This window comes from Geotrypetes seraphini, chromosome 1 (assembly GCF_902459505.1).
Source record: "Geotrypetes seraphini chromosome 1, aGeoSer1.1, whole genome shotgun sequence".
Classification (NCBI taxonomy): Eukaryota; Metazoa; Chordata; class Amphibia; order Gymnophiona; family Dermophiidae; genus Geotrypetes; species Geotrypetes seraphini.
In genome coordinates, this window is record NC_047084.1 from 210674955 (window position 1) to 210699396 (window position 24442).

A 24442-nucleotide genomic window follows, 5' to 3' on the forward strand; every position below is an offset into this window, starting at 1 on the left:
AGCAATTCATCACTGCTAAAGGTTCTCCGTCTCTTATAGCTTTCCTCAAAACCTCTCCTAATCCGGTTTGTAAAGACCATACAGTGGCCAGCATCCCATATGGACTCTTATTCCATCCAGAAATTTTTACAACCTTTGGGTTTTCCCTCTTTAAACATAGTTTCCTGCCGAACAGCGCCAAAAATGTTTTTTGCCTGATTGTACCCTATTACAAGTCAGCACAAAACCTTTTTACATTTTGTTAGAACAAGAACAGTCTAGTCTGATCCATTAATTTCTATTGTAAAACAGGATAACACACACTAGCTTCTTTTAAGAATAAGTATATAGTAGAATCTCAGTTTACCAGTATTCAATTAACCGGCATTCTCAACCAACCGGCAAAAAAATTGTTGGCAAAAATTTCTCCCGTGCTCCTCAATGTCCAAAGTAGTGCACCTAATCCAATAACTCTCCTCCCTCCCTCTAACCCCAGAGGCAGCAGCAGCAGCCACAAATCTCCCTCCCTCTGTTCCTGAAGCAGCAGAGCCAGTCCTGACACCCCCTTCCCCTCCTTTCCTGAAGCAATAGAGCTGGTCCTGAAAACCCTCTCTCCCTCACCCAAATCTGTAAAGGCAGTCGGCGAGCAAAGGGAAGTGCCTATAAACAGGCTGCTTCTGGCCAAGCCCAGCAGGGCCTTTCCTCTGCCATGCCACTTCTGACATTACATTCCTGGCATATTTAAATCAAATGAAATGTAGAGCGCCACTGTGATGAAACAAATATACAAAGGACACTGCACTGCTGCCAGCCCAACCTCTTCTCTCACTGCCAATGACAACAACTTTTCAAATGTGGAAACTAAGGCTACAGGCCATCAAAGCAGCGTACTTTCAGGTCATTGTTGGAATGAGAACGATATTAGAATGACAGATGAATAAAGCATTCTTTATACCATTCGTGTTGGGTGACACAGCCCCTGATTAAGTCTTTAAAGGTAATGGTCTTGGCTTCTGCTGGGTCCAAGATAAGTGTCCCTTTATACATTTTTTTTCATCATAATGGCATCTTACATTTCCCTCCTTGATTTAAATTTGCCAGGACTGTAATGTCAATTAATTCTCTTTCTATAAAATAACACCACAGGGTATTTTATGACCAATGATAATATTCAGTACCCCAGTAAAAATGTGGATTACATTCACATCTAGGTGTTTAAGGTCTTTTTGCTTGTGGTTGTTTCACCTTAGTAGTATTTCACAATTTTGATACTTGGCTTATCACAGTTTGTGTATGTTTTGTTGAGCACAAGTTTTTTCTCCATTTTGCAATTTTAGTAATAACATTGGTGTCACTTTTCTGTAAATTGCTTTCAGTGTCTCTTTCAGACCTTGTTGATCAAGCACGCTGGCACCATCTCATAGGAATGCTGATTTTCATTTGGGCTTCTTGTCATCATTTTCAGTGTCATGTGATTCTCGCAAATCTGAGGAAAAGTGAATGTGGTAAGTTCCGCCCCCTCCCCCCAATAATAGTTCTCAGCTTATAAAGTTACTGAAACCAGCAATTCAGCCTGTATTCAAATGTGTAATAGCATTTATCCCAGGACAAGCAGGCAGCCTATTCTCACATATGGGTGATGTCACTGATGGAGCCCAGATGTAGACAGCCTCGCAAGCAGACTTGCTTGTAGAAACGTAGAAGTTTCAAGTCAGCCGCACCGTGCAAGCGCAAGTGCCTTCCTGCCCAGCGCAGGGCGAGTCTCCTCAGTTTTCCGCGGAGCCGAGAAGTCCATCTTTGACTCTCGGCGTTTAACTTTGTTACTTCGTGCCTTCTCTCACCGCGGTTTGTGCTTATTTTCTTCACGAATCGCTGTGTTCTTTTCTTTATTTCTAGTAAAAAAAAAAAATCTTATTTTATTTTCTTCCGTTCGACTGGCGGGGCAGGCCGCTCGGCCGCAGCCCAAGGGCTTCGACTTCGCTGTGGCTATTTTTCCTCCTATGTCCCGGCCAGCAACGGGCTTCAAGTAGTGTATCCAGTGCCAGTATGCGATTTCCCTCACAGACCCATATCGTTGGTGCCTCAAGTGCCTTGGGCCGGACCATCAACTGAAGTCGTGCAAGCGCTGTGCTACTCTTCAACCTCGAGGCCTTAAATGTTGTCGGATTTTAGTGGAGAAGCTCACACCCTCGACTTCAAAAGCGGCCTCGAATCCACCTTCTACCAAGGGTCCTCTTGCCTCCATGACTCCGACCTCGAGCCTCATCAAACCTTCCTCTTTTGCGGCGGCTCTTTTCTTGAGTACACCTGCTGTATCTTCCCCTGGATCCTCAGGTCAGATAGCTCAGCAGAAAGTTCCAGTGATGGTCCTGAAGCTTTGTAAGACTTCCAAGTCGAAGCACATTTCCACTGCCACTTTGGAACCTCCAGCCGTAGCAGGTGGTCTGGTTTCAGACGCGGATCCATCCTTGCCTGTTTCCTTCCAGACCATGTTAGAGCAGCAATTTGTTCAGTTCCTAACCAAAATGGGACCGAAGCTGGCTACTCTAATCTAGCCTGGGCATTCTGCAGACTCCCGCAAGATCGAGCCTCTTCCTGTGCGTCGAGCTGAAACTTCACACTCTATGCAGGGAGCAGAGTCTTTGCGAGTGTCTGGTCTGGCATCTATGCACTCTAAGCAAGGAGTAGATTCTTTGCAAGTGCCTTGACAGGAATCCTCATACTCCATACAAGGAGCAGAGTCTTTGGGAGTGCCTCGAGATTCCTCCACCAAGCCTCCTGAACTTCGATCTACAGCTTCTAGCCCTATCCATTCCTTGGTAGCAATGTCTGCTTCCATTTCTGGGGCGAAGTCTCCTCGATCCTCGAGACCTGCTTCCAAGCACCACTCTTTGTTGTCGATCGAGGCCTTCCTTGAGGCATACCTCCAGGCATATCTCTTCTTTCAAAGAGCGTCCTTCTTCAACTAAGCCTCGATCTACACCTTCCAGCTCTACCAGACCACCGACTCCTCGATCGAGGTCTCCGCTTCCAGACCTCGAGGACTCAGCGGCTTCTGTTGATTTGTCCAAGTCTCCTTATTCGTTTGAAGACTATTTTCCCGCCGAGGCTTCCTCTTCGACCCAGGCTGCCTCGAGATCCTCTAGACCCTCTCGAGACAGGGCATTAGCGGATCAGCTATCTTTCTCTTCTTTTCTTCGCCAGATGGATGCTGACCTGGACCTTCAAGTGGATGCTGTTTCTAACTACTCTAAGGAGTACCTCGAAGTCATGCATCTTCCTCAACCTCCTGCAGAGTCACTTAAGCTTCCTCTTCACAAGCTTTTGTGTCAGACTTTTACACGATGCCTGGAGACTCCTTATGCAATTCCTGCTGTTCCAGGCAAATTGGACTCCAGAGGATTTGAGAATTCGCAGTTGTCTCACCAATCCCTGCTTGTGGAGTCCTCCTTGAAAAGATCCCATACTTCCAGAGTTTATGCTAACGTTCCTCCTGGAAAGGAAGGGAAGGGAAAACTGTGGACAAGTTTGGACGTCGCCTTTACCAAAATGCTATGATGTCCTCCAAAGTCCTCAATTATAATTTTCATTTTGTCACTTATTTCAAGTTCCTCATTGATCTTCTTCCTAAATTTCTCAGCTATTTAGATACACAGAAGCACTTTGAATTTCAAGAAGTCATAGCTACTCTGTCACAACTCAGATTACATCTTCTCCAGTCTTCTTATGATGCCTTCGAGTTGTTCGCCAGGGCAACTGCTTGTTCTGTAGCAATGTGCCACCTGGCCTGGCTTTGCACCATTGACATAGACCCTAATCTTCAGGACAGCTTGGCTATTATTCCTTGTGCAGGCAATGACCTCTTCGATGAATCTATTGAGGCAGCCACCACGAAATTGGCTGAACATGAACAATCTTTTGCTTCCATTGTCAGACCAAAGCCTAAACCAGCTCCTGCCAAGCCTGCATGACCTCCTCCAATTTTCCAGAGGTGTTTTGCTCCCAAAGCAGCTCCTTACACTTGTCCTCCTCCCAAGAAACAGCAGAATCAGAAGCAACAGAAATCTCTACCTGCTGCACCTAAGGCCGCGCAGCCTTTTTGACTGTTTAAAACAGAGCATAACCTCCACCGTTCTGTCTCTGTCCTCTCTTCCCCCCATTGGAGGTTGTCTCCATCATTTTTATCACCAATGGGAGACAATTACATCTGACCTCTGGGTGCTGTCAATCATCAGGGAAGGATACTCTCTTCATTGCACTCAGGTTCCACCAGAGCTTCAAGAGAGTATCCTTCCAGTCCATCCCAGACCACCCTTCTTCAGGAAGCTCAAGCTCTGCTATGTCTCCATGCCATCGAACCAGTTCCTCTAGAACAGCAGAACAGGGGTTTTTACTCCCGTTACTTCCTTGTTCCGAAGACGACGGGCGATCTGCAACCTATTCTGGATCTCAGGGCTCTCAACAAATTTTTAATCAAAGAAAAATTTCACATGTTGTCCCTGGCGTCCCTTTATCCCCTTCTAGATCAGAAAGACTGGTTATGCTCTCTGGATCTCAAGGAGGCTTATACTCATATTCCCATTCATCCGGCCTCCCGTCAATATCTCAGATTTCGCGTGGGGAATCTGCATTATCAATACAGCATGCTACCCTTTGGCCTGGCTTCATCTCCCAGAGTGTTCACCAAGTGGTAGCAGCAGCTCTAAGGAACCATGGTCTTCAGGTATTTCCCTACCTAGACGACTGGCTCAACAAGGATTCCATATCTCAGGGGGTTATTGTAGCGACCCAACGGACTGCGTGGTTCCTACAAAGTTTGGGATTCGAAATCAACTTTCCCAAATCCCAACTTCAGCCCTCTCAGAATCTACAATTCATCGGAGCTGTTCTGGACACTATCCAATTCAGAGCATTCCTTCCAAAACAATGTCTGGAAGCTCTCCTTCAACTCTGTCATGCAGTGTCTTCCCGCTCTTCAATCTCAGCGAGACATATGATGGTACTATTAGGTCACATGGCCTCCACAGTACATATGACTCCTTTTGCCAGACTTCACCTCAGAATTCCTCAGTGGACCCTGGCATCTCAGTAGATGCAGGCTTCGACCCACTTTCTTGACACATTGCAGTCACTCCTTCCTTGAGACAGTCTCTCCGCTGGTGGATGCTCTCTTCCAATCTCTCCAGAGGCTTGCTGTTTCAAACACCCCCCCCCCATCAGAAGGTCCTCACAACAGATTCCTCAACCTATGCTTGAGGCGCTCATCTCAATGGTCTCCGTACTCAAGTCCACTGGACCAGTACAGATCGTCAATCTCACATCAGTCTGTTGGAACTCAGAGTGATTTTCAATGCTCTCAAAGATTTTCAACATCTTCTTCACGACCAGGTAGTCCTCATTCGAATGGACAATCAAGTCGCCATGTGCTATGTCAACAAACAGGGGGGGATCTCCCTCCCTTTGTCAAGAAGCTCTGATGGTTTGGGACTGGGCAATCCGCCACAATACCTTCCTCAAAGCTGTCTACATCTAAGGGGCGAAAAATTGCTTGGCCGACAATTTGAGTCATCTTCTGCAACCTCACGAATGGACACTCAATTCCTCGCCTCTGCATCACATTTTTTCACAGTGGGGAACACCTCAGATTGCTCTCTTTGCAGCTCCCCAAAACCACAAACTGCCCCAGTTCTGCTCCAGGATATAGTCTCCTCATCGCCTCGAGGCAGATGCTTTCTTACTGGAATGGACAAATTTCTTCCTGTATGCATTCCCTCTATTCCCTCTCATTCTCAAGACTCTTGTCAAGTTGAAGAACGATCATGCCACCATGATTCTGATTGCTCCTTGGTGTCCAAGACAACCTTGGTACTCCCTTCTACTTCAATTCAGCAGCAGGGAGCCATATCTTCTACCAGTTTTTCTGTCTCTGCTTACACGGAGTCAGTGATCTCTGCTTCATCTCAACCAATCCATTGTTCTTCCAGTGTTCTTTCCAAAGCCTCATTCTCACCCTGGAGAATCAGCTCTTCATACTCTGGACTGTAAACGTGCTTTGGCCTTCTATATGGAACTCACCAAACCACACAGAACTGCTCCTCAATTTTTTGTCTCCTTCGATCCAAACAAGTTGGGACATCCAATCTCTAAGCGTACCATCTCCAACTGGATGGCTGCTTGTATCTCTTTCTGCTATGCCCAGGCTGGATTACAACTACAGAGTCGAGTCACAGCTCACAAAGTCAGAGCAATGGCAGCTTCAGTAGCTTTCCTCAGATCTACACCTATTGAGGAAATTTGCAAAGCTGCTACCTGGTCCTTGGTTCATACTTTCACTATTGTCTAGATGTTTTCTCCAGGTGGGATGGCCATTTTGTCCAGAGGGTATTACAAAATGTATTCTCCTAAGTTGCCAATGCTCCCAACATCCCATTCTGGTTAGCTTGGAGGTCACCCATATGTGAGAATAGGCTGCCTGCTTGTCCTGGGATAAAGCACAGTTACTTACCATAACAGTTGTTATCCAGGGACAGCAGGCAGCTATTCTCACAACCCGCCCACCTCCCCTGGTTGGCTTCTCTGCTAGCTATCTAAACTGAGGAGACTTGCCCTGCGCTGGGAGGGAAGGCACTCGCTTATGCGCAGTGCGGCTGACTCGAAACGTCTACATTTCTACAAGCAAGTCTGCTTGCGAGGCTGTCCACATCCGGGCTCCATCGGTGACGTCACCCATATGTGAGAATAGCTGCCTGCTGTCCCTGGATAACAACTATTACGGTAAGTAACTGTGCTGTATGAACAGTGCTGTTCTTCAAGGACAAGCAGGCATCGTATTCTCACACTTGGGTGACATTATCCACGGAATCCGGTACAGACAGTCAAAAAGTGTACTGTTATTTTAAATCTTTAGGACCATCTGTGCTGTGCATGTGCTGGTACATTCCTGCCTGCTATTGACCCGCAGAACCTGTGATTCTTAGTTTCTGAGGAGCTGAGGAACTTTGTTTTAGAGTTCTCTTTAAACACATCAAACTTTGGTCTTTTTTGTGCCTTCCCGTTGATTTTTTCTTCAGTTTATGTCATATATGCCCCTTACCCCGCTTCCCCCTGGATATTTTAAGCCCCCCCTTAAGCCTTATCTGGTGGTCTAGTGGGTTTTCGGGGCAGGAGCGATCTTCCCACGCTTCTGCTCTGTGCAGATCGCTCATAGGAAATGGCTGCCTTGAGCTGTTACAAGAAGTTCTTTGATAGAGTTTTGGCCTTACAAGCAGGCAAAGCTCAATCTTGGTTAGATAATATGCTCCATCAAACTGAATCATATTGTTCTTTTAGGAAACTTGTAAAGACCTACTTGTTTAAGAAATTCTTATCCAGCTAAGAACTATATATATATATATATATAAAGTTGTATAAAGAGAGGCGTAGTCAGTAGAAGGAAGAAGGTGTTGATGCCCCTGTACAGGTCATTGGTGAGGCCCCACTTGGAGTATTGTGTTCAGTTTTGGAGACCGTATCTGGCGAAAGACGTAAGAAGACTTGAGGCGGTCCAGAGGAGGGCGACGAAAATGATAGGAGGCTTGCGCCAGAAGACGTATGAGGAGAGACTGGAAGCCCTGAATATGTATACCCTAGAGGAAAGGAGAGACAGGGGAGATATGATTCAGACGTTCAAATACTTAAAGGGTATTAACGTAGAACAAAATCTTTTCCAGAGAAAGGAAAATGGTAAAACCAGAGGACATAATTTGAGGTTGAGGGGTGGTAGATTCAGGGGCAATGTTAGGAAATTCTACTTTACGGAGAGGGTGGTGGATGCCTGGAATGCGCTCCCGAGAGAGGTGGTGGAGAGTAAAACTGTGACTGAGTTCAAAGAAGCGTGGGATGAACACAGAAGATTTAGAATCAGAAAATAATATTAAAGATTGAACTAGGCCAGTTACTGGGCAGACTTGTACGGTCTGTGTCTGTGCATGGCCGTTTGGAGGAGGATGGGCAGGGGAGGGCTTCAATGGCTGGGAGGGAGTAGATGGGCTGGAGTAAGTCTTAACAGAGATTTCGGCAGTTGGAACCCAAGCACAGTACCGGGTAAAGCTTTGGATTCTCGCCCAGAAATAGCTAAGAAGAAAAAAAAAATAATAATAATAATTTAAATTGAATCAGATTGGGCAGACTGGATGGACCATTCGGGTCTTTATCTGCCGTCATCTACTATGTTACTATGTAACTATGTAACTATATATATGCCTGATGCTTACTTATATTTTATCACTGATTGTCCAGTTCTTCTTGTCTGTAAATTGCCTAGAACTCTTTCGGTGTTGGCGGTATAGAAAATTAAATTATTATTATTCTTGATCGCACTCTTAAGCGTCTACGCTCCAGTGCTGGATTGCCATCTCTGCAATTGGTGTTTTCTCCAAGACATCCCTTGACATCGAGGTCCCTAACACCTCGACACCCAACTCAGTCAGTGTGTAATATACCCTTGCCAATATTGGTACTGGTGCCATCACTGCAGGAACAGCTTCGGCTGTTGTTATACCAGGAATTAGCTGGGCTAGTTCAGACACACCTGGGGCAGGTTCCAGCACCATCTCTCCCAGTTTAGACACAGTCTGAGCATCAGCCACACAGTCCATCAAGGCATCTACCTTGGACCCCTCAACAATGAGCTTCTACATCAAAGGGACACAGGACCCAAGTGTCGACTTCTAGAGAGTGGAGCACACTGACTTCTTAACGACATTCATCGTCCTATTCTCGGCACTCTTCTCGATGTTCTCCTAGAAGAGCTTGATGTTTCCCAGCCGGAACTCTCAGCCAGAGATCTGTATCAGAAGTAATTTCAGTACTTATATCTTCAACCTCCCTGATGATGGACTCAACTGAAACTCAGCTGGAGTTGGAGGTTTATGCTGATTGAACAATATAAGTAACTAAAATTGGAAAACAATAAGGATTAAGAAGAGAGAACCTCAGAACTGATTAAGCATTTCTTATTGGATTATGAATATAAAGAACAACTGGCTTGGTCAAGTCTACGTATTACAACTCAAGGAGATATTGGGCCTGAATGGCTTCAAAACGTAGCATCATTAAGAGCCTTGAAGGGTAAGCTAGATGCACTTCTCCTTATGAGAAGATTAGAGTAACATGGGGACTAAAACTATGCCAAGGTACACCTGGCGGGGCCTCCGCGTTTGCGGATTGCCGGACTTCATGGACCTAGGGTCTGTTCCGGAGATGGCACTTCTTATGTTCTTATGATTGATTGATGGACTCTATTTAAAAGCTTTAAATAGTACCTGTAGCTTTTTCCAGCCTATGATTTTGCCATTAGTAGTTCTCTGCACTTTGTATTACTTGTTATTGTAGATTTTAAATGTAGATGAAATAAATTTTGGCAATTTTTAGGATATGAATTGAATTAAATAAATTAATAAATTAAACATTTAATTAAGTTTATGTTTTGGTATTCTTGGTATAGCCTCCTAGAAGAGCTGACATTGAGCACTCCGATTCCAATTTGTCACTATGCTCTTACGACGACTACCCTGACTTCTCTGCTGATGAGTCCTATGGGTTCATAGACAACCCCGCGAAAGACAAAGGAGCGCGCCGACAACTGAGCACAAGATGGAGGCGTGCGCCGAAGAAAATTACAGTTTTTAGGGGCTCCGACGGGGGGTTTTGTTGGGGAGCCCCCCCAGTTTACTTAATAGAGATCGCGCCGGCGTTGGGGGGGGTTTGGGGGGTTGTAACCCTCCACATTTTACTGTAAACTTCACTTTTTCCCTGTTTTTAGGGAAAAAGTTAAGTTTTCAGTAAAATGTGGGGGGTTACAACCCCCCACAACGCCCCCACAACGCGGCGCAATCTCTATTAAGTAAAGTGGGGGGTTCCCCCCCCATGCCCCCCCTATCGGAGCCGTAAAAACAGTAATTTTCTGCGGCGCGCACCTCCGCGCTGCGCTCAATTGTCTGCGCGCGCCTTTGTCCCGGCGCGCTTTTGACCTGACACCGTCCTATGGGATATTATTGGATCCTTCACTATCTCCTCCTCGACGTAGGTCCCCATCTGAAAGTCTGCCCTTTACTAACTTTATCAGACAGATGAGACAAGCACTCCCTGTTAACATGGGTGAGAGGAGGAACCAAGGGCAAAGCTCATAGAGGCCTTAGACTGCAAGCAGTGGCCTAAAGACTGCATCAAAGTGCCTCTACATAATCTTACATTTAAGCTTATGAAAGAGACCCTCTTTAAAAACTGGAAAACACCATTATCTGTGCTAATAGCCCCATGTAAATTGGACGCTTTATACAGAATCCAATCTTGTTCAGAGATTGATAAGTCACAACTACAGCACTGGTCTCTGGTAATTGAGTCAGGCCTAAAGCGAGAAAACAGTTTTCATATCTATACCAATACTCCATCTGACAGGGAGGGCAGAACCTAGGACAGATTTGGCAGAAGATTATTCCAAGCAATGATGCTCACAAATAGAATACTCAGCTACAATTTTATTTGACTTTTTATTTGAAATCTCTAATTAAACAGCTACTGACTTATGAGCAATTACTTCCATCAGACCAACTCAACCTGTTCCAACATGGTCAGATCTACATTTGATGTTTTTTGACATCACCTCCCATTCTTTGACAGTCTCCATTGCAAGGTGCAGACAGACTTGGCTACGCATTTCTGATTTGGACACCAATTTTTCAAGAGTGCCTTTCCAACATCCCATGCTTAGGAAATGATCTATTTGGAAATCACATTGAAGAGGCTACACAAGAGATCGAGATCCATAATGAATGCATAACAACCTTGTCAAGTACCAAATCATCTCAATAACAATCATTCCAAAAATACTTCAATACCTCCAAAAGCTCTTATTATTGTTCCAAATGTAAATATAACCAACTGTCTATATCATCTTGACCAACAACTCAGAGACGTTCTAAGCAGCAGAGACAGCAAAAGACTCGGTCTTAGCCACAATCCAAGCAACAGCAGTCCTTGTGACTCCCTTCTAGAGAGCATTGCCAGCATTTCTCTCTCCCTCGGGATCTTCTAATAGGAGGCAGACTCCATCATTTTTACTATCGTTGGACCCTCATAACATCGGACCAGTGGGTTCTCCAAGTGGTGGCTCAGGGTTATGCCATATGCTTAACTATGAAAGCCTCTGAATCAACCCCCAAGAGAGTCTCTTTTCAGCTCTCTCCAGAAGACCCTCCTTCACCAAGAGCTTTTAACAGTTTTCCAGCTCAATGTAATAGAACATGTTCCTCTGCAGGAGAGGGGGCTGAGGGTTCTACTCCAAATCTTTCCTGATACCAAAGAAAACCGGGGGTCTCTGGCCAATTCTAGACCTCCATGCTCTCAACAAATACTTTGGGAAGGAGACATTTCATTTGGTCTATCTGGGAGTTCTCTTAACATGACTCTTCTCTAGACCTCAAAAAAGTGTACACTCACATTCCACTATTACCTGCTCACAGGAAATATCTTTACTTTTGAGTGGGGTCATGCCATTTCCAGTAGAGAGTACTACCCTTTGGTCTGGTGTCAGCATCTACAGTGTTCATGAAATGCTTGGTGGTAGTCACCGCAATCCTCAGCTCATGCAGGTTTCATGTACAGTGTTCCCCTGGTCATTTGCGGTCGGCGGTTCGCAGTACCAGTCATTCGTGGTATTTTCCGACCGCGACCGCCGACCAGGAGAGGACAGCTGGAGAGGCAGGAAAGAGCAGCCGGAGCGCTGGCGAGTGAAGGAAATCACTCGCTGTATGCTCTGATGTAGGCAGTTGTCCAGGCCTACCTCGGTAATGAGACCTAGAACGCTATATACTGGTTTCAATAAGTATATATTTATTTAGCCAATCAATAACAGCTTACAGGAATAAATCATTTAGCATATAGCGTAACAGAAGGTGATCTCTAGGCCTAGAGGTCCTCTGATGTCTGTTCTGTTCTCTCCCTTCTGAAGGCCTGGTTTTTATACATTTCTTAGTGGCCAACACCACGTTGGTCTACATCACATGATACATCCTTATTGGTTATTTACCTATGCACTACTGCCTAGTTACCTTCCTTTATTGGCTGGTTGACCTGCGTCATGTTATATGTTCACTCTGTTTTCCGTAAGACCTACCTTTTTCCCCGAAATGCCTGTTTCCCCACCATATTAGTATTTCCGAGCACAAGCCCCCCTCCCAACTGCAAACATCTCTGATACTTTCTATTAGATGATATTTCTTGTGAATTCTCTCTTCTGAGAATTCTGCCTTCTGACCATGGTCTGTTTATTTCTTCATGGTATCTGGCTGGGTGGGCCTGGTGTAAAACCACAGCTAACCCACAGCCTCAGGACCTTTTGCTTTTTCTCTAGTTTTACTTCTACAGTAGCTAATTGAACTTATAAAACAGCGTATTTCTCCATCTTTGCATGCTCTTTAGTCAATGGTGAAATATCTTTCCACAGTTAATCTACTGTTTCTATCATCTGCAGAGATAGATAAGGTAGATGTCAGTTGCAGGGGGTGAGGGCAGTTTTTCTGTAAAGAGAAAAGTGATCTTTGTCTTTTTCCCATCCTCCTTCACCTGGTTTACTAATGTCAGGACTTACAGGGATGTATCCAGAACTTCCATGCTTTATCCTCTCTCAGCTCCGACCACTTCTTCCTGTACTAAAGTCAGGCCTTACCAATCAGGAGCTGTTTTAACACACAGCTCCTGATTGGTGAGGCCTGACTTTAGTGCAGGAAGAGGCGGTCGGAGCATACAGCGAGTGATTTCCTTCACTCGCTGGTGCTCCAGCTGCTCTCTCCTGCCTCTCCCGCTGCCCTCTCCAGTCCCCTCCATGAAAAACCATATTCGCGTTTTTTCAAGATTCGCAAGGGTTTCTGGAACAGAACCCCCGTGAATTTCGGGGGAATACTGTAAACTTCTCCCTCCAAATGAGCAGGTTTAGAACTCGCGACTTCAGTTATTCGTGAGTTTCTAAACCCTGACCCACCCCCACCTCTTGGACCTCTCCACACTGTACCTGGTGGCCTAGAGGTAAAGCAGGACAGGAGTGATCTTCCTATGCTCCTGCTCCATGCCATCAACAAAAATATCTGCCGTGAGTTCCTGCTGTAGTCTCGTGAGACCACAGGAACTTGCAACAGCCATTTTTGTTGATGACTGCAGGGGGCAGGAGCAAAGGAAGATTGCTCTTGCTCCGCTTCACTGCTAGACCACCAGGTGAGGTGTGGAAAGGTTCAGGAGGCAGGAAGGTGGCGGGAGTGGGTTAGAGCCATCCCTAAAAGTTATTTGCGATTCTTCCATATTTCCATATTTGTGGGCTGGCTCTGCCTCTAACCCCCGCGAATATGGAGGAAGAAGTGTTTTTCCTTACATAGACGACTGGCTATCAAGGCCTCTTCATCACAACAAGCTCAACATGCCATCAATTCCACAGTTTATCTATTGGAACTTCTTAGATTTGCAGTCAACTACCAGAAATCATATCTTCAACCAGCTCGGACCTCAGAGTTCATAGGAGCTCTCCTAAACACAACACAGGCTCAAGCTTTTCTGATTCAACAGAGACATGACAATCTTACCTGCCTGTGCCATTACTGTATGACAAATGTTAACATCTCCTGGATCACATGGCATCTACAGTCTATGTCATTCCGTTTGCATGTCTACATTTCAGAGTTTCTAAGTGGACCCTTTTATACTCATTGGACTCATGTGACCTGAGAGCTTCGTCAGTCTTTTCAGTGATGGATGCTTCCGGCCAATTTTACTAGGGGTCTTCTCTTCCTGTCTACACTGCACCAGAAGCCACTTACCACAGATGCTTCCATGCTCAGATGGGAAGCCCACCTCAACAAACTTGCATACCCAAGGCATCTGGACTCCTCATGAGAAAATTCTTCACATCAACCTACTAGAGCTTCAAGCAATTTGCCACACACTTCGCACCTCTCAGGATCACCTCCATAATCAAGTAATCTTCATTCACACAGACAATCAAGTCACCGTGTTCTACTTTAAACAAATAAGAATCCACAGGGTTTTACCCACTCTGCCAAGAAGCAATACAAATTTGGTCTTGGGTGATTGCTCACAACATATTCCTCAAAGCAGTTTATCTCACAGGAAAACAAACCATCTTAGCAAACAAACTAAGCAGAGTCCTTCAATCTCATGAGTGGTTGCTCAACACACCCCTTTTGCAACAGATATTCTTGAATTAGAATACCCCCAATGTAGACCTCTTTGTTTCTGTCCACAACCACAAACTTCCACTCTTCTGTTCTAGACTCTACACTCCCAGTCGTCTGGAGTCAGATACCGTCCTCCTAAACTGGTGAGGTAGGTTTCTATATGCATTCCCTCCAGTGCCTATCGTTGGGAAAACTCAAACTTCACCAAGAGCAAGCCATCATGATTCTCATAACACCTCAGCTACGTCAACCATAGTTTTCTCTCATCCTGAAACTCAGTGTATGGGAACCCTTTATGCTTCAGCTGTTTCCAACATTGCTGACACAGAACTAAGGTTCTCCCCTTCATCCCAACCTATGCTCATTAGCACTCACAGCATGATATCTCTTTCCAAACAAATAGATGCATTCACACTATCTGCACTAGTATCAGCCATTATAGAAGCTCCCAGAAAACATTCCACACAGCAGTGTTATAATTTCAAAAGGGTTCACTTCACTATCTCGTGTAATCTGCAATTGCTGGATCTGATTACTTGTCCCCTACTGTCAAATTTGGACAATCTCCTTCATCTCTCCAATTCTGGTCTCAAGACTACTTTAGTGCGAGCTCATCTCAGTGCTATTAGACAGGAAACCATTATCTGTACATCCCTTGATTTCCAGATTCATGAAGGACCTCTACCATACCAAGCTTCCTCTCAAGTCTCCAACTGTTGCCTTGGATCTCAATATTGTGCTATCCACTCTGATGAAGTTTCCTTTTGAACCTCTTGTGATTTCTTGCCTGTCGGGTCAGGGAACTTCAAGCACTAGTATTGGATCCATGATAGGGTGGGTTCTCTGCACATATCTGAAATTCCTCCTAAAGGTTGTCTCTGTATTTCATCTAAACTAGTCTATAGTTCTACCTGTCTTCTTCCCAAGACCACATTCTTACCCTGGTAAGGCGGCTCTACACACATTGCACTGTAAACGTGCACTGGCTTACTATTTGGATCGAACCAAGTCTCTCAGAACTATCAACTCTTTGTGTTATTTGATCCTAACAAATTTGGAGCCCTCCAAGAGAATCATCTACACATGGCTGGCATACCATATCTCCTTTGCATATGATCAGGCTGGACTGACACTTGAAGGCTGTGTCATTGCTCATAAAGTTCAAGCAATGGCAACTTAAGTAGCCAATCTTCCACACCTATTGTGAACATCTGTAAAGCAGCCACCTGGTCCTCAAACCATACCTTCACGTCCCATTACTGTTTGGAGAATTATTCCAATAACTTCCAAGAGGCATGACCCTGGCAGCTTGGGAGTCCTAGATGTGTGAATATGATGACTGCTTGTCCTCGGAGAAAGGACAACAGGCATATATTCTCACAACCCTCCCATCTTCCCTAGTTGGTTTCTTAGCTATCTTACTGAGCTGCAGGTTCCATGAGCCATCGTCAGGTGGGAAGGCACTAGCACATTCGCAGTATGGACAATTTTAAAGTGAGTACACCACTTTTTGACTATCCATGCCAGATTCCATTGATGACGTCACCCAGAAGTGAGAATATAAAAGAACATAAGAACTGCTGCTGCTGGGTCAGACCAGTGGTCCATTGTGCCCAGCAGTCCACTCACATGGCGGCCCTTAGGTCAAAGACCAGTGCCCTAACTGAGACTAGCCTTACCTGCATACGTTCTGGTTCAGCAGGAACTTGTCTAACTTTGTCTTGAATCTCCCTGGAGGGTATTTTCCTCTATAACAGCCTCCGGAAGAGCGTTCCAGTTTTCTACCACTCTCTGGGTGAAGAAGAACTTCCTTACATTTGTACGAAATCTATCCCCTTTTAACTTTAGAGAGTGCCCTCTCGTTTTCTCTACATTGGAGAGGATGAACAACCTGTCTTTATCTACTAAGTCTATTCCCTTCATTATCTTGAATGTTTCGATCATGTCCCCTCTCAGTCTCTTTTCAAGGGAGAAGAGGCCCAGTATTTCTAATCTCTCACTGCACGGAAACTCCTCCAGCCCCTTAACCATTTTAGTCGCTCTTCTCTGGACCCTTTTGAGTAGTACTGTGTCCTTCTTTATGTACGGCGAGCAGTGCTGGACACAGTATTCCAGGTGAGGGCATACCAGCGGCATCTGTTCGTGATCCCCTTCTTAATCATTCCTAGCATTCTGTTTGCCCTTTTCGCCACCACTGCACATTGCGTGGACGGCTTCATTGACTTGTTGACCAGTACTCCCAAGTCTCTTTCCTGGGGGGTCTCTCCAAGTACTGCACCGGATATCCTATATTCATGTATAAGATTTTTGTTACCGACAAGCATTACCTTACACATATCCACGTTAAACCTCATTTGCCATGTCACGGCCCATTTTTTGAGCATGTTTATGTCACATTGCAGGTCTTCGCAATCCTCCCGCGTCTTCACTACTCTGAATAACTTCGTATCGTCTGCAAATTTAAACACTTCATTCGTCGTACCAATTTCCAGGTCATTTATAAATATGTTGAAGATAACAGGTTCAAGCAAAGAACCCTGCAGCACTCCACTCATGACGCTTTTCCAGTCTAAGTATTGTCCATTTACCCCCCACTCGATGTTTCCTATCTACCAGCCAGTTTTTAATCCACGTGAGTATTTCATCCTCGATTCCATAGCTCACAATTTTTCGAAATAGTCGTTCATGCAGAATCTTGTCGAACGCCTTCTGAAATCCAGATATACAATGTCAACCGGGTCACCCTTGTCTATCTGCCTGTTTACTTCCTCAAAGAAGTGCAGCAAGTTCTTCAAGCAAGATCTTCCTTTGCTGAAGCCGTGCTGGCTGGTCCTCATCAGATTGTGTCCATCAAGGTGGTCAATGATGCGGTCCTTTATCAGCACCTCTACCATTTTTCCCGGTACCGAGGTCAGACTCACTGGTCTGTAATTTCCCGGATCTCCCCTCGAAAATTTCTTGAAGATCAGAGTAACATTCGCCACCTTCCAGTCTTCCAGAATCCTTCACGAATTGATCAATAGATTGGCTATCAGTTGAAGCAGTTCAGCTATAGTCCCTTTCAGTTCCTTGATTACCCTCAGATGGATGCCATCCAGTCCAGGGGGATTTATCATTTTTAAGCCTATCAATCTACCTGCATACCTCTTCTAGATTGACTGTCAACCCTGTCAATTTCCAGTCTTCGTTTCCTGCGTATAGCCTGTCAGCTTCCGGTATGTTGTGTATATCCTCTTCGGTAAATACAGATGCAAAAATGTGTTCAGTTTGTCGGCGTTGGCTTTGTCCTCCTTTAGCACTCCCTTTATTCCATGGGCATTCAACAGCCCCACCACTTCCTTCGCGGGTCGTTTCCCCTTAATATATTGAAAGGACGGCTTGAAGTTTTTCGTCTCGTTGGCTATTTTTTCTTCGTAGTCTCTTGGCCCCTCTTACCCCCTTATGGCACCTGTTTTGATGTTGTTTGTGCTCTTTCCAGTTTTCATCTGTTTTTGACCTTTTCCATTCCTTAAACGAAGTCTTCTTGTCTCTGATCGAATCCTTCACCGCTACAGTGCACCACGCCGGTTCCTTGTTCTTTTTCCTCTTGGATCCCTCTTGGTATATATAGATTTTGCGCCTCGGTGACTGTGTCCTTAAAAAGATACTATGCTTGCTCTAGCATTTTTATAATGCTTATCCTCTTCTTAATCTTCTTCCCCATCATGAGTCTCATCCCTTCATAATTCCCTTTTCGGAAGTTCAGTGCCATGGCTGTTGTTCTGGATCGATGTTTTGTCCCCATGTTCAGGTTGAAGTGGATCATATTGTGATCATTGCTTCCCAGCATCCCTTCTACTTCTACACCTTGGCCGGTCCCCGTAGTCCATTTAAAATTAAGTCCAGAGTTGCATTTCCTCTCATATTTTCCTTGACAAGTTGTTCCAGGAACCCACAAAAAGGCAGAGTAGTCAAATGGTTCAGAGAGTGGTCGCTCAAGACAAAGTACCTGAATAAACACCATGCAAACAAGGCGTGAAATTCAAATAATAAAGTATTAAGGTGCCCTCAGTGTGAGGGGGCAGCGAAAGGAACCAATACTCCAGCGCTTCTCAATTTCGAGTAAAGGTAATATACCTCCACCCGCACACCATCATCGGGCACCTAATGTGTGCGTAATGTGTACAATAAATCAAAAGTGAAAAAAAATCACAAACCAAAAAGTGAATAACAGGTGTAGTCAATGAACGACCACTCTGTGAACCCCCCCAGTCAACTCCCAGTAGCAAAACAATGAAAAAGGCAATGGACTTAGCTGTAGGTAATACAATTCATCCAGAGGGCAGAAAAAAGATAGATGAAACGCCACAGGATACCAGGTCCAACCAGCCTGGTTTCGGGAACACAATCCCTTCCTCAGGAACCCATAGTCACAAAAGATCACTAGCATAAGACTGAGCCAACTGGTTTCTTTTATAGGTTGTGTGGCAGTTCCTGGAGTTTTTTTCGTGCGAAGTTGTTCCAGGAAGCAACCGCCTACAGCATCCAGGAACTTGGTCTCCCTACTGCAGCCGGAGGTGCCTAGGTTCCAGTCTATCCCCGTATAATTGAAGTCACCTATGATAACTGCCTCCCTTGCAATTGCGTTTAATCTCGTCCATCATTTCTCCATCACTTTCTTCAGGCTGCCCTGGGGATCGGTAGTAGATGCCGATCTTCGTTTCCGTTCCATTTGTTCCTGGAATTTTGACCCATAGAGACTCTACCTTATTTTTAGTTTCTGGCGTGTTCTCTCCGGTAGACTCCCTCATCTGACTTGGACACCTGAATTTCAATTTTAATGTCTTTTCTAAAATGCCGCTCTCTGTGTACTGTATATTAAAGCAAGTATTTACTGCAGATTTCTGAACTTTTTTTGCAGCTTTCCAAGATTCATATCTAATTTTTGCACATTAACATTTCATCTAACTTCTGTTTTCATTTTCCTTTTAAATTTTCAGGTGAAGTGGTTAACTTGGATCATAGTGTTCCTTATGGGGACTGGTTTGAAAGTGTGTCTTGCCCAAACTATTTTGCAGAACTCTTGATATATGTGGCCATGAGTGTCACTTTTGGAGGCTGGAACCTGACCTGGTGGATTGTGGTGCTGTATGTACTGTGCAGTCAGGCACTGTCTGCAGTCCTCTGCCATGAATTCTACCAAAGAAATTTTATATCATACCCAAAGCATCGAAAAGCACTGATACCGTTTATTTTTTAATATAACTTACACAAGAATCTTATTGTAGACTTTTCATTTAGAAATTTCCAAAACATTGTTTTCAGTAACAAATTATTAGCATTTGAAGAATGGGAATTGAAATGTTATTAAAGTGTTTTCTATCTTAAATACAAGTTGATAGTTACAGCAGAACTCATGTGGTGAGTTATTCTTGTAAAACCTGACTCACTGACTTCAGAAGGGTGTATGGTTTGTTAGATGTGCAGTTAACTGAGGAGAGGTCCTGAAGCTTGGGAAGTCCAAATTTTATGTACCAGTTGATTTTTTGTGTCATTATTAGCCTTTGTTTTAGTCTAGTAGCTATTGTATCAGTTCAAATATTTTGCCTTCTATAACTTATATTTAGTTCACTGGATAAAAGTTACATTTCCCTGTTTTTATTAGATGCAATAAAATCAGCTTCAGTTCTCACATATCCTAAAGATACGTATGGCAATTTACATAAACATTTTGTTTTCATTTACCTTCATATTTTATAGACCTTAACTTTAACTTGATCCCTCATCTGATTCTGTAAAGAATCACGAGTTGGGACAAAGCAAAAAAATGGATGGAAACAACTTCACTCAGGAAAAGATAGTGAATCACACATTACAGTTTCTTCAATATAGAATTTCCCAGAGATAGCAGGTCTACAAAAATCAGAATAATTTCAACTGCTAGCATGATAAATAAAGTCAAAATCTGCAAAAGGTAAACCTTTTGGATAAGTATTATATAGACCCAACAGCATTTCCAGTGCAAAAAGCACATGAGTCCTGAACCTACGAGTAGTTCATCTTTACCCACGAGGACTGCAGAAGGTATGATCTACATTTTCAACTCTGCCTCCCTGCATCATCAGGTATTGCCCTCCTCAGATTTTTTCTTCTGCAGCCAAGTTGAGAAGGTGTCTTTTCATCTGCTCGTTTAAAATTTCTCATTTTTGGGTTTTATCTGACCTTTTTTAGGCTTCGGGTATTATAGAGGTTCCTAGTAGGCCTGGGACAGCTCTGCCTGGGAGAGGCTGCAAATTCAGCATTCTGAGATTATAGATGGGTGGGCCATCCTTGCTGCATGGCACCTATCTGGTGACCCTGCCTTAACACTTGGATCAGCCCCTAGGAGTCTGCTCACCTGGTTTTTTTTGGAAGCGCATGAGCACAGGCTGTATTTGGCTCCAAGCTGGTTGGGCGCTTGTTGGGAGACCTTGCAGGAGATGGCTGCGTTCCCACTCAACCCCAAAGAATCGTGTGGAGACTGGTGGAGTAGAGGGTTTCAGGCTTTTCAGCCTATGTAAAAGGCAGCCTGAAGAGACTAGCCCCTGGATATCCTGCTTTCTTATTTGAGGCAGAAAAGCTTTTACTTTCTCCAGCTCCAGTGAGAGCTGATACAGGCACAGCACATAGCAGCACTGTTGAGTACAGCCCATTATGTTCTATAGAAGACATCGGAATGGAGTAGATTTGAGGTGTTTTAAGAGTTTCTGGGGCTTTCTTGAGGGTCCCCACCCCTAAAATTTTGTTTTTGGAATTTTTTGGCCATTATTGTAGCTCCCCCTAGCCGTTTTTGGTACCAAAATTGCTTCTGCAGTGGCTATCTTGGACTTCCCAATTTTATTTTATTAAATTTCCATTTTAATTACAGGATCAAATAAGAAAACAAGAATTTACAAATCACTAATTATAATTATAAATTACAAATCACTAATTATAATTATAAATTAACTTTCTAGCCCACATTACTGGCGGAGGTATCTAGAAACAACAAGTTTAAACAAGCAATTTAATAGAAAAAAAGAAATTTAAACATTTTTTATCACTAACAGAAGCTACTAATTTTCTTATTTTCTTTTAAATTTCTTTATTCATTTTAAAGCTATAAGTAAGTGTAAAATAAAATACAATCATATAATTCTATAAAAGCACTTAAATACAATCACAATTTTAATCTATGACAAAAAGATTATCACTCCCCCCCTCCCATAATTATATCTAAGAACTATACTCTAATTGAGAATTGAAAAATACATTCCAATCCGCCCTCCCACCCACCCACCCTGGACGTGTATGACCAAAGGGCATAATCAGCAATCACTCTTTGCAAAATTTTGTCAATGGCTCTCAAATCTTCAGAAATTTCTTATAATATCCCTGATGTATGGCCATGTTACGTTCCATCTTAAAAACATGACAGAGAGACTCCCACCAAAAGGAATAGTTCAGTCTATCCCAGTTTTTCCAATTCCTTAGAATAAGCTGTATGGCAACCTCTGTCATAATAAATAGAAGTTTATTATTATGGGATGATATTTGGCTTTTAGCTCTCATCATAGTGCCAAATAGCACAGCGTCATATGTTAGTGCCACTAGATTTTCCATTACTTTGTTTACCTGATCCCAAATGGATCTCCAAAATTGATGTATCAAGGGACAATAAAATAATAAATGATCTAATGTCCCAGGTTCGAGATGACAGTGCCAACACCTATTAGACTTGGAACTATCTAATTTCTGTAACCGAACTGGGGTCCAAACAAAAAAACCAAGTTTGTCTCATAGATGCAGACACCGTACATCTCATCCTCCAAGTCCAAATTCGTGGCCATTGAGACGCAGTAATCTGATGCTTTATCTCGATGCTCCAAATGTCACGAAGACCAGTTTTTGGTTTCTTATTCAGAAATCCAGATATTAATTTATACCACTGAGCAGACTGAGGACCCAGGAAATCCGCCTGGAAGAACAGGAACGGCAAACTAAACTGATTTTTAAGATTTTTCCAGTCAGGGAACCCCTCCTGAATGGCCTGCCTCAACTGCAACCACCTATAACTTTGAGTTTTAGCAATACCAAATTTTTGTTGCAGTCGTGAAAACTCAAGCAACTTTTCGTCTGATTCTACATCGTCTAAAGCAGTGTTTTTCAACCTTTTTACACCCGTGGACCGGCAGAAATAAAATAATTATTTTGTCGACCGGCAAACTACTAAGACTGAAATTTTAAAAACACATTTCCGCCCCGTCTCCGCAAGCTCGGTACCCACAAACCATCTGATCCCATCCTCACAAGCCTGTTATGATTTTATATTGAATGTATTTTATTAAATTATAAAAAGAAACAATATTCTGGACAAGGGATACAAAGTAATTCATGAGCCAATCCGCCTTAAATAAAAACAAAAATGCAGCAAACCTCTAGCTAGCATTTGGGATGTTTTGATTTTCAAAAATAGATAGATGTCCTAAGGGCCATGATGTCTAGATGAGTCATAAAAAAAAAAAAAAAAGTTGGGCATCTTGCGTTTTCGAAAATGGTTGTTTCCCTGCCCCGACTTTTGTACGTCTTGCAGGAGACATCCAAAGTCAGACTTAGATGTCCTGTCAAAAATGGTCTTTTATATTAGATCTATGTGTTTCTTTTTTAAAGTAACAATCACGTTCAACTCTTAAAGGGCATTATCTTTTTAGCCTTTTTATAGCATAGCAATATCAGTAAAGTTCTATTGATTTTGCATAGCTTCTTAAAACCAACAATTTCAATTATCAGTCATGCCAGAGTATTACAAAATCAGATGTACAAGGGGTGTACTGATAGTAATGCAAAAGTGGGCTTAACGTCTCTGTTAACTGCACAGGTTGATAGAGTAACTCTTCCTCTATACACAAAGAACACCAAAGAGCCGAATCAAGAAATGCAACAAGTTTATGAGACAATATGTCTCTTCTTCCATCCTCCTTTCCCTTCCCACTTTTGAAAGTCTGACATCCCTTCCTGAATGCCTATTCTCGCCCACCTGACAGCATTACAAATAATCATCATCCCAGCAACAATGCAGGTCGGCTCTCTCTGGCCAACCCTAGGGTCCTTTCCGCTTGCCACATGGGAGGGACATTCAGCGGAAAGACTCCTGGGGTTAACCAGAGAAATCCTGGCTGTATTGCTGCTGAGAAGATAATTGTTTATAAGTATGTCGGGTTGGCAAGCAGGGAGAGATGATGGACTTGTGAAGTAGGGAAGAAAGGGAGAAAGAGAAAGTTCAGATTGGACTGGGCAGAGTTTTTCAATGCAAAGCCCGTGGCTTGTAAGCAACAGCAAAAAAACAAAACTAAAGGACTGTGCAGGCTACCCAAAAGGTTCATGAGGCCTGCCATTGGCTCACCAGCCTTATAATGAAGAAAACTGCTTTAAGCTGTCTATTAAAATGCATTGTTTTGACATTGTAATATAACATACTATGACATACTTTGTATTGTAATCTGATATTTTTTTTTTTACTGCTGTAATTGTTGCTTATGTTTGATTTATTCTTGCTGTACACCACCTTGATTAACTCCTTTAAAAAGGCAGTAAATAAATCTTAATAAATAAAATGACCTTAGCAGATGGGAAAGACCCGTGTAAGGGCATGCTAAACCTTATACTGGTTTGGTAAAGGGGCCCCTTAGGTGCTATTCTATAAAGTAGTGTCTAAGTCAGGGGTGTCAAACTCAAATCACATAAGGGGCCGAAATCTAAAACGCAGGCTAAGTCTGGGCCAGATTTTTATTAAGATACTTGCCCCCTCCTTCGCTGAAGCGCAGTGTGGACTCCAGCGCCGGTGGCGGCTCCGATACTCACAGGACCTCTGTGAGCATCAGATCAATCGCTGGCACCAAAACCCACGCTGCGCGCCAGCAAAGGAGGGGGTTAGTCTTAGTAGAAGTATAGGGATGCAATCTCTCCAACCCCACGCCGGCTACAAAATAAATACAAAAGACTTTTCCTCTCTTTTAGGTCCTAGTTCACGCTTGCTGTCTAACATCTGCTCTGGCAGGATACATATTTCAAAACTGACATATTGTAATTTCAAAATAGAAAATAAAATTATTTTTTCTACCTTTTGTTGTCTGGTCATTTTGCTTTTGATCCCAGTTTCTCTTTCTGATTTTGTCTATCTTCTAATTCTCTTTCCAGTGTCTGCTGTCCATTTTTTTTTTCTACTCTTCTCTCTTGCTCCAGTC

The 24442-nt window shown here is 43.6% G+C and overlaps 1 protein-coding gene across 1 annotated transcript in view; it reads left to right on the top strand.

Annotated features, from left to right (window-relative positions):
- The window catches only part of SRD5A3 (steroid 5 alpha-reductase 3), a 44966-nt gene extending 25090 nt beyond the window's left edge, over positions 1-19876 (top strand). Inside the window, 2 exon segments of the mRNA XM_033958869.1 lie at positions 1356-1484; positions 19181-19876. Of these exon segments, the coding sequence (XP_033814760.1) occupies positions 1356-1484; positions 19181-19440 (389 nt within the window). The 3' untranslated portion in view covers positions 19441-19876.
- Positions 19877-24442: the final 4566 nt, after the last annotated feature.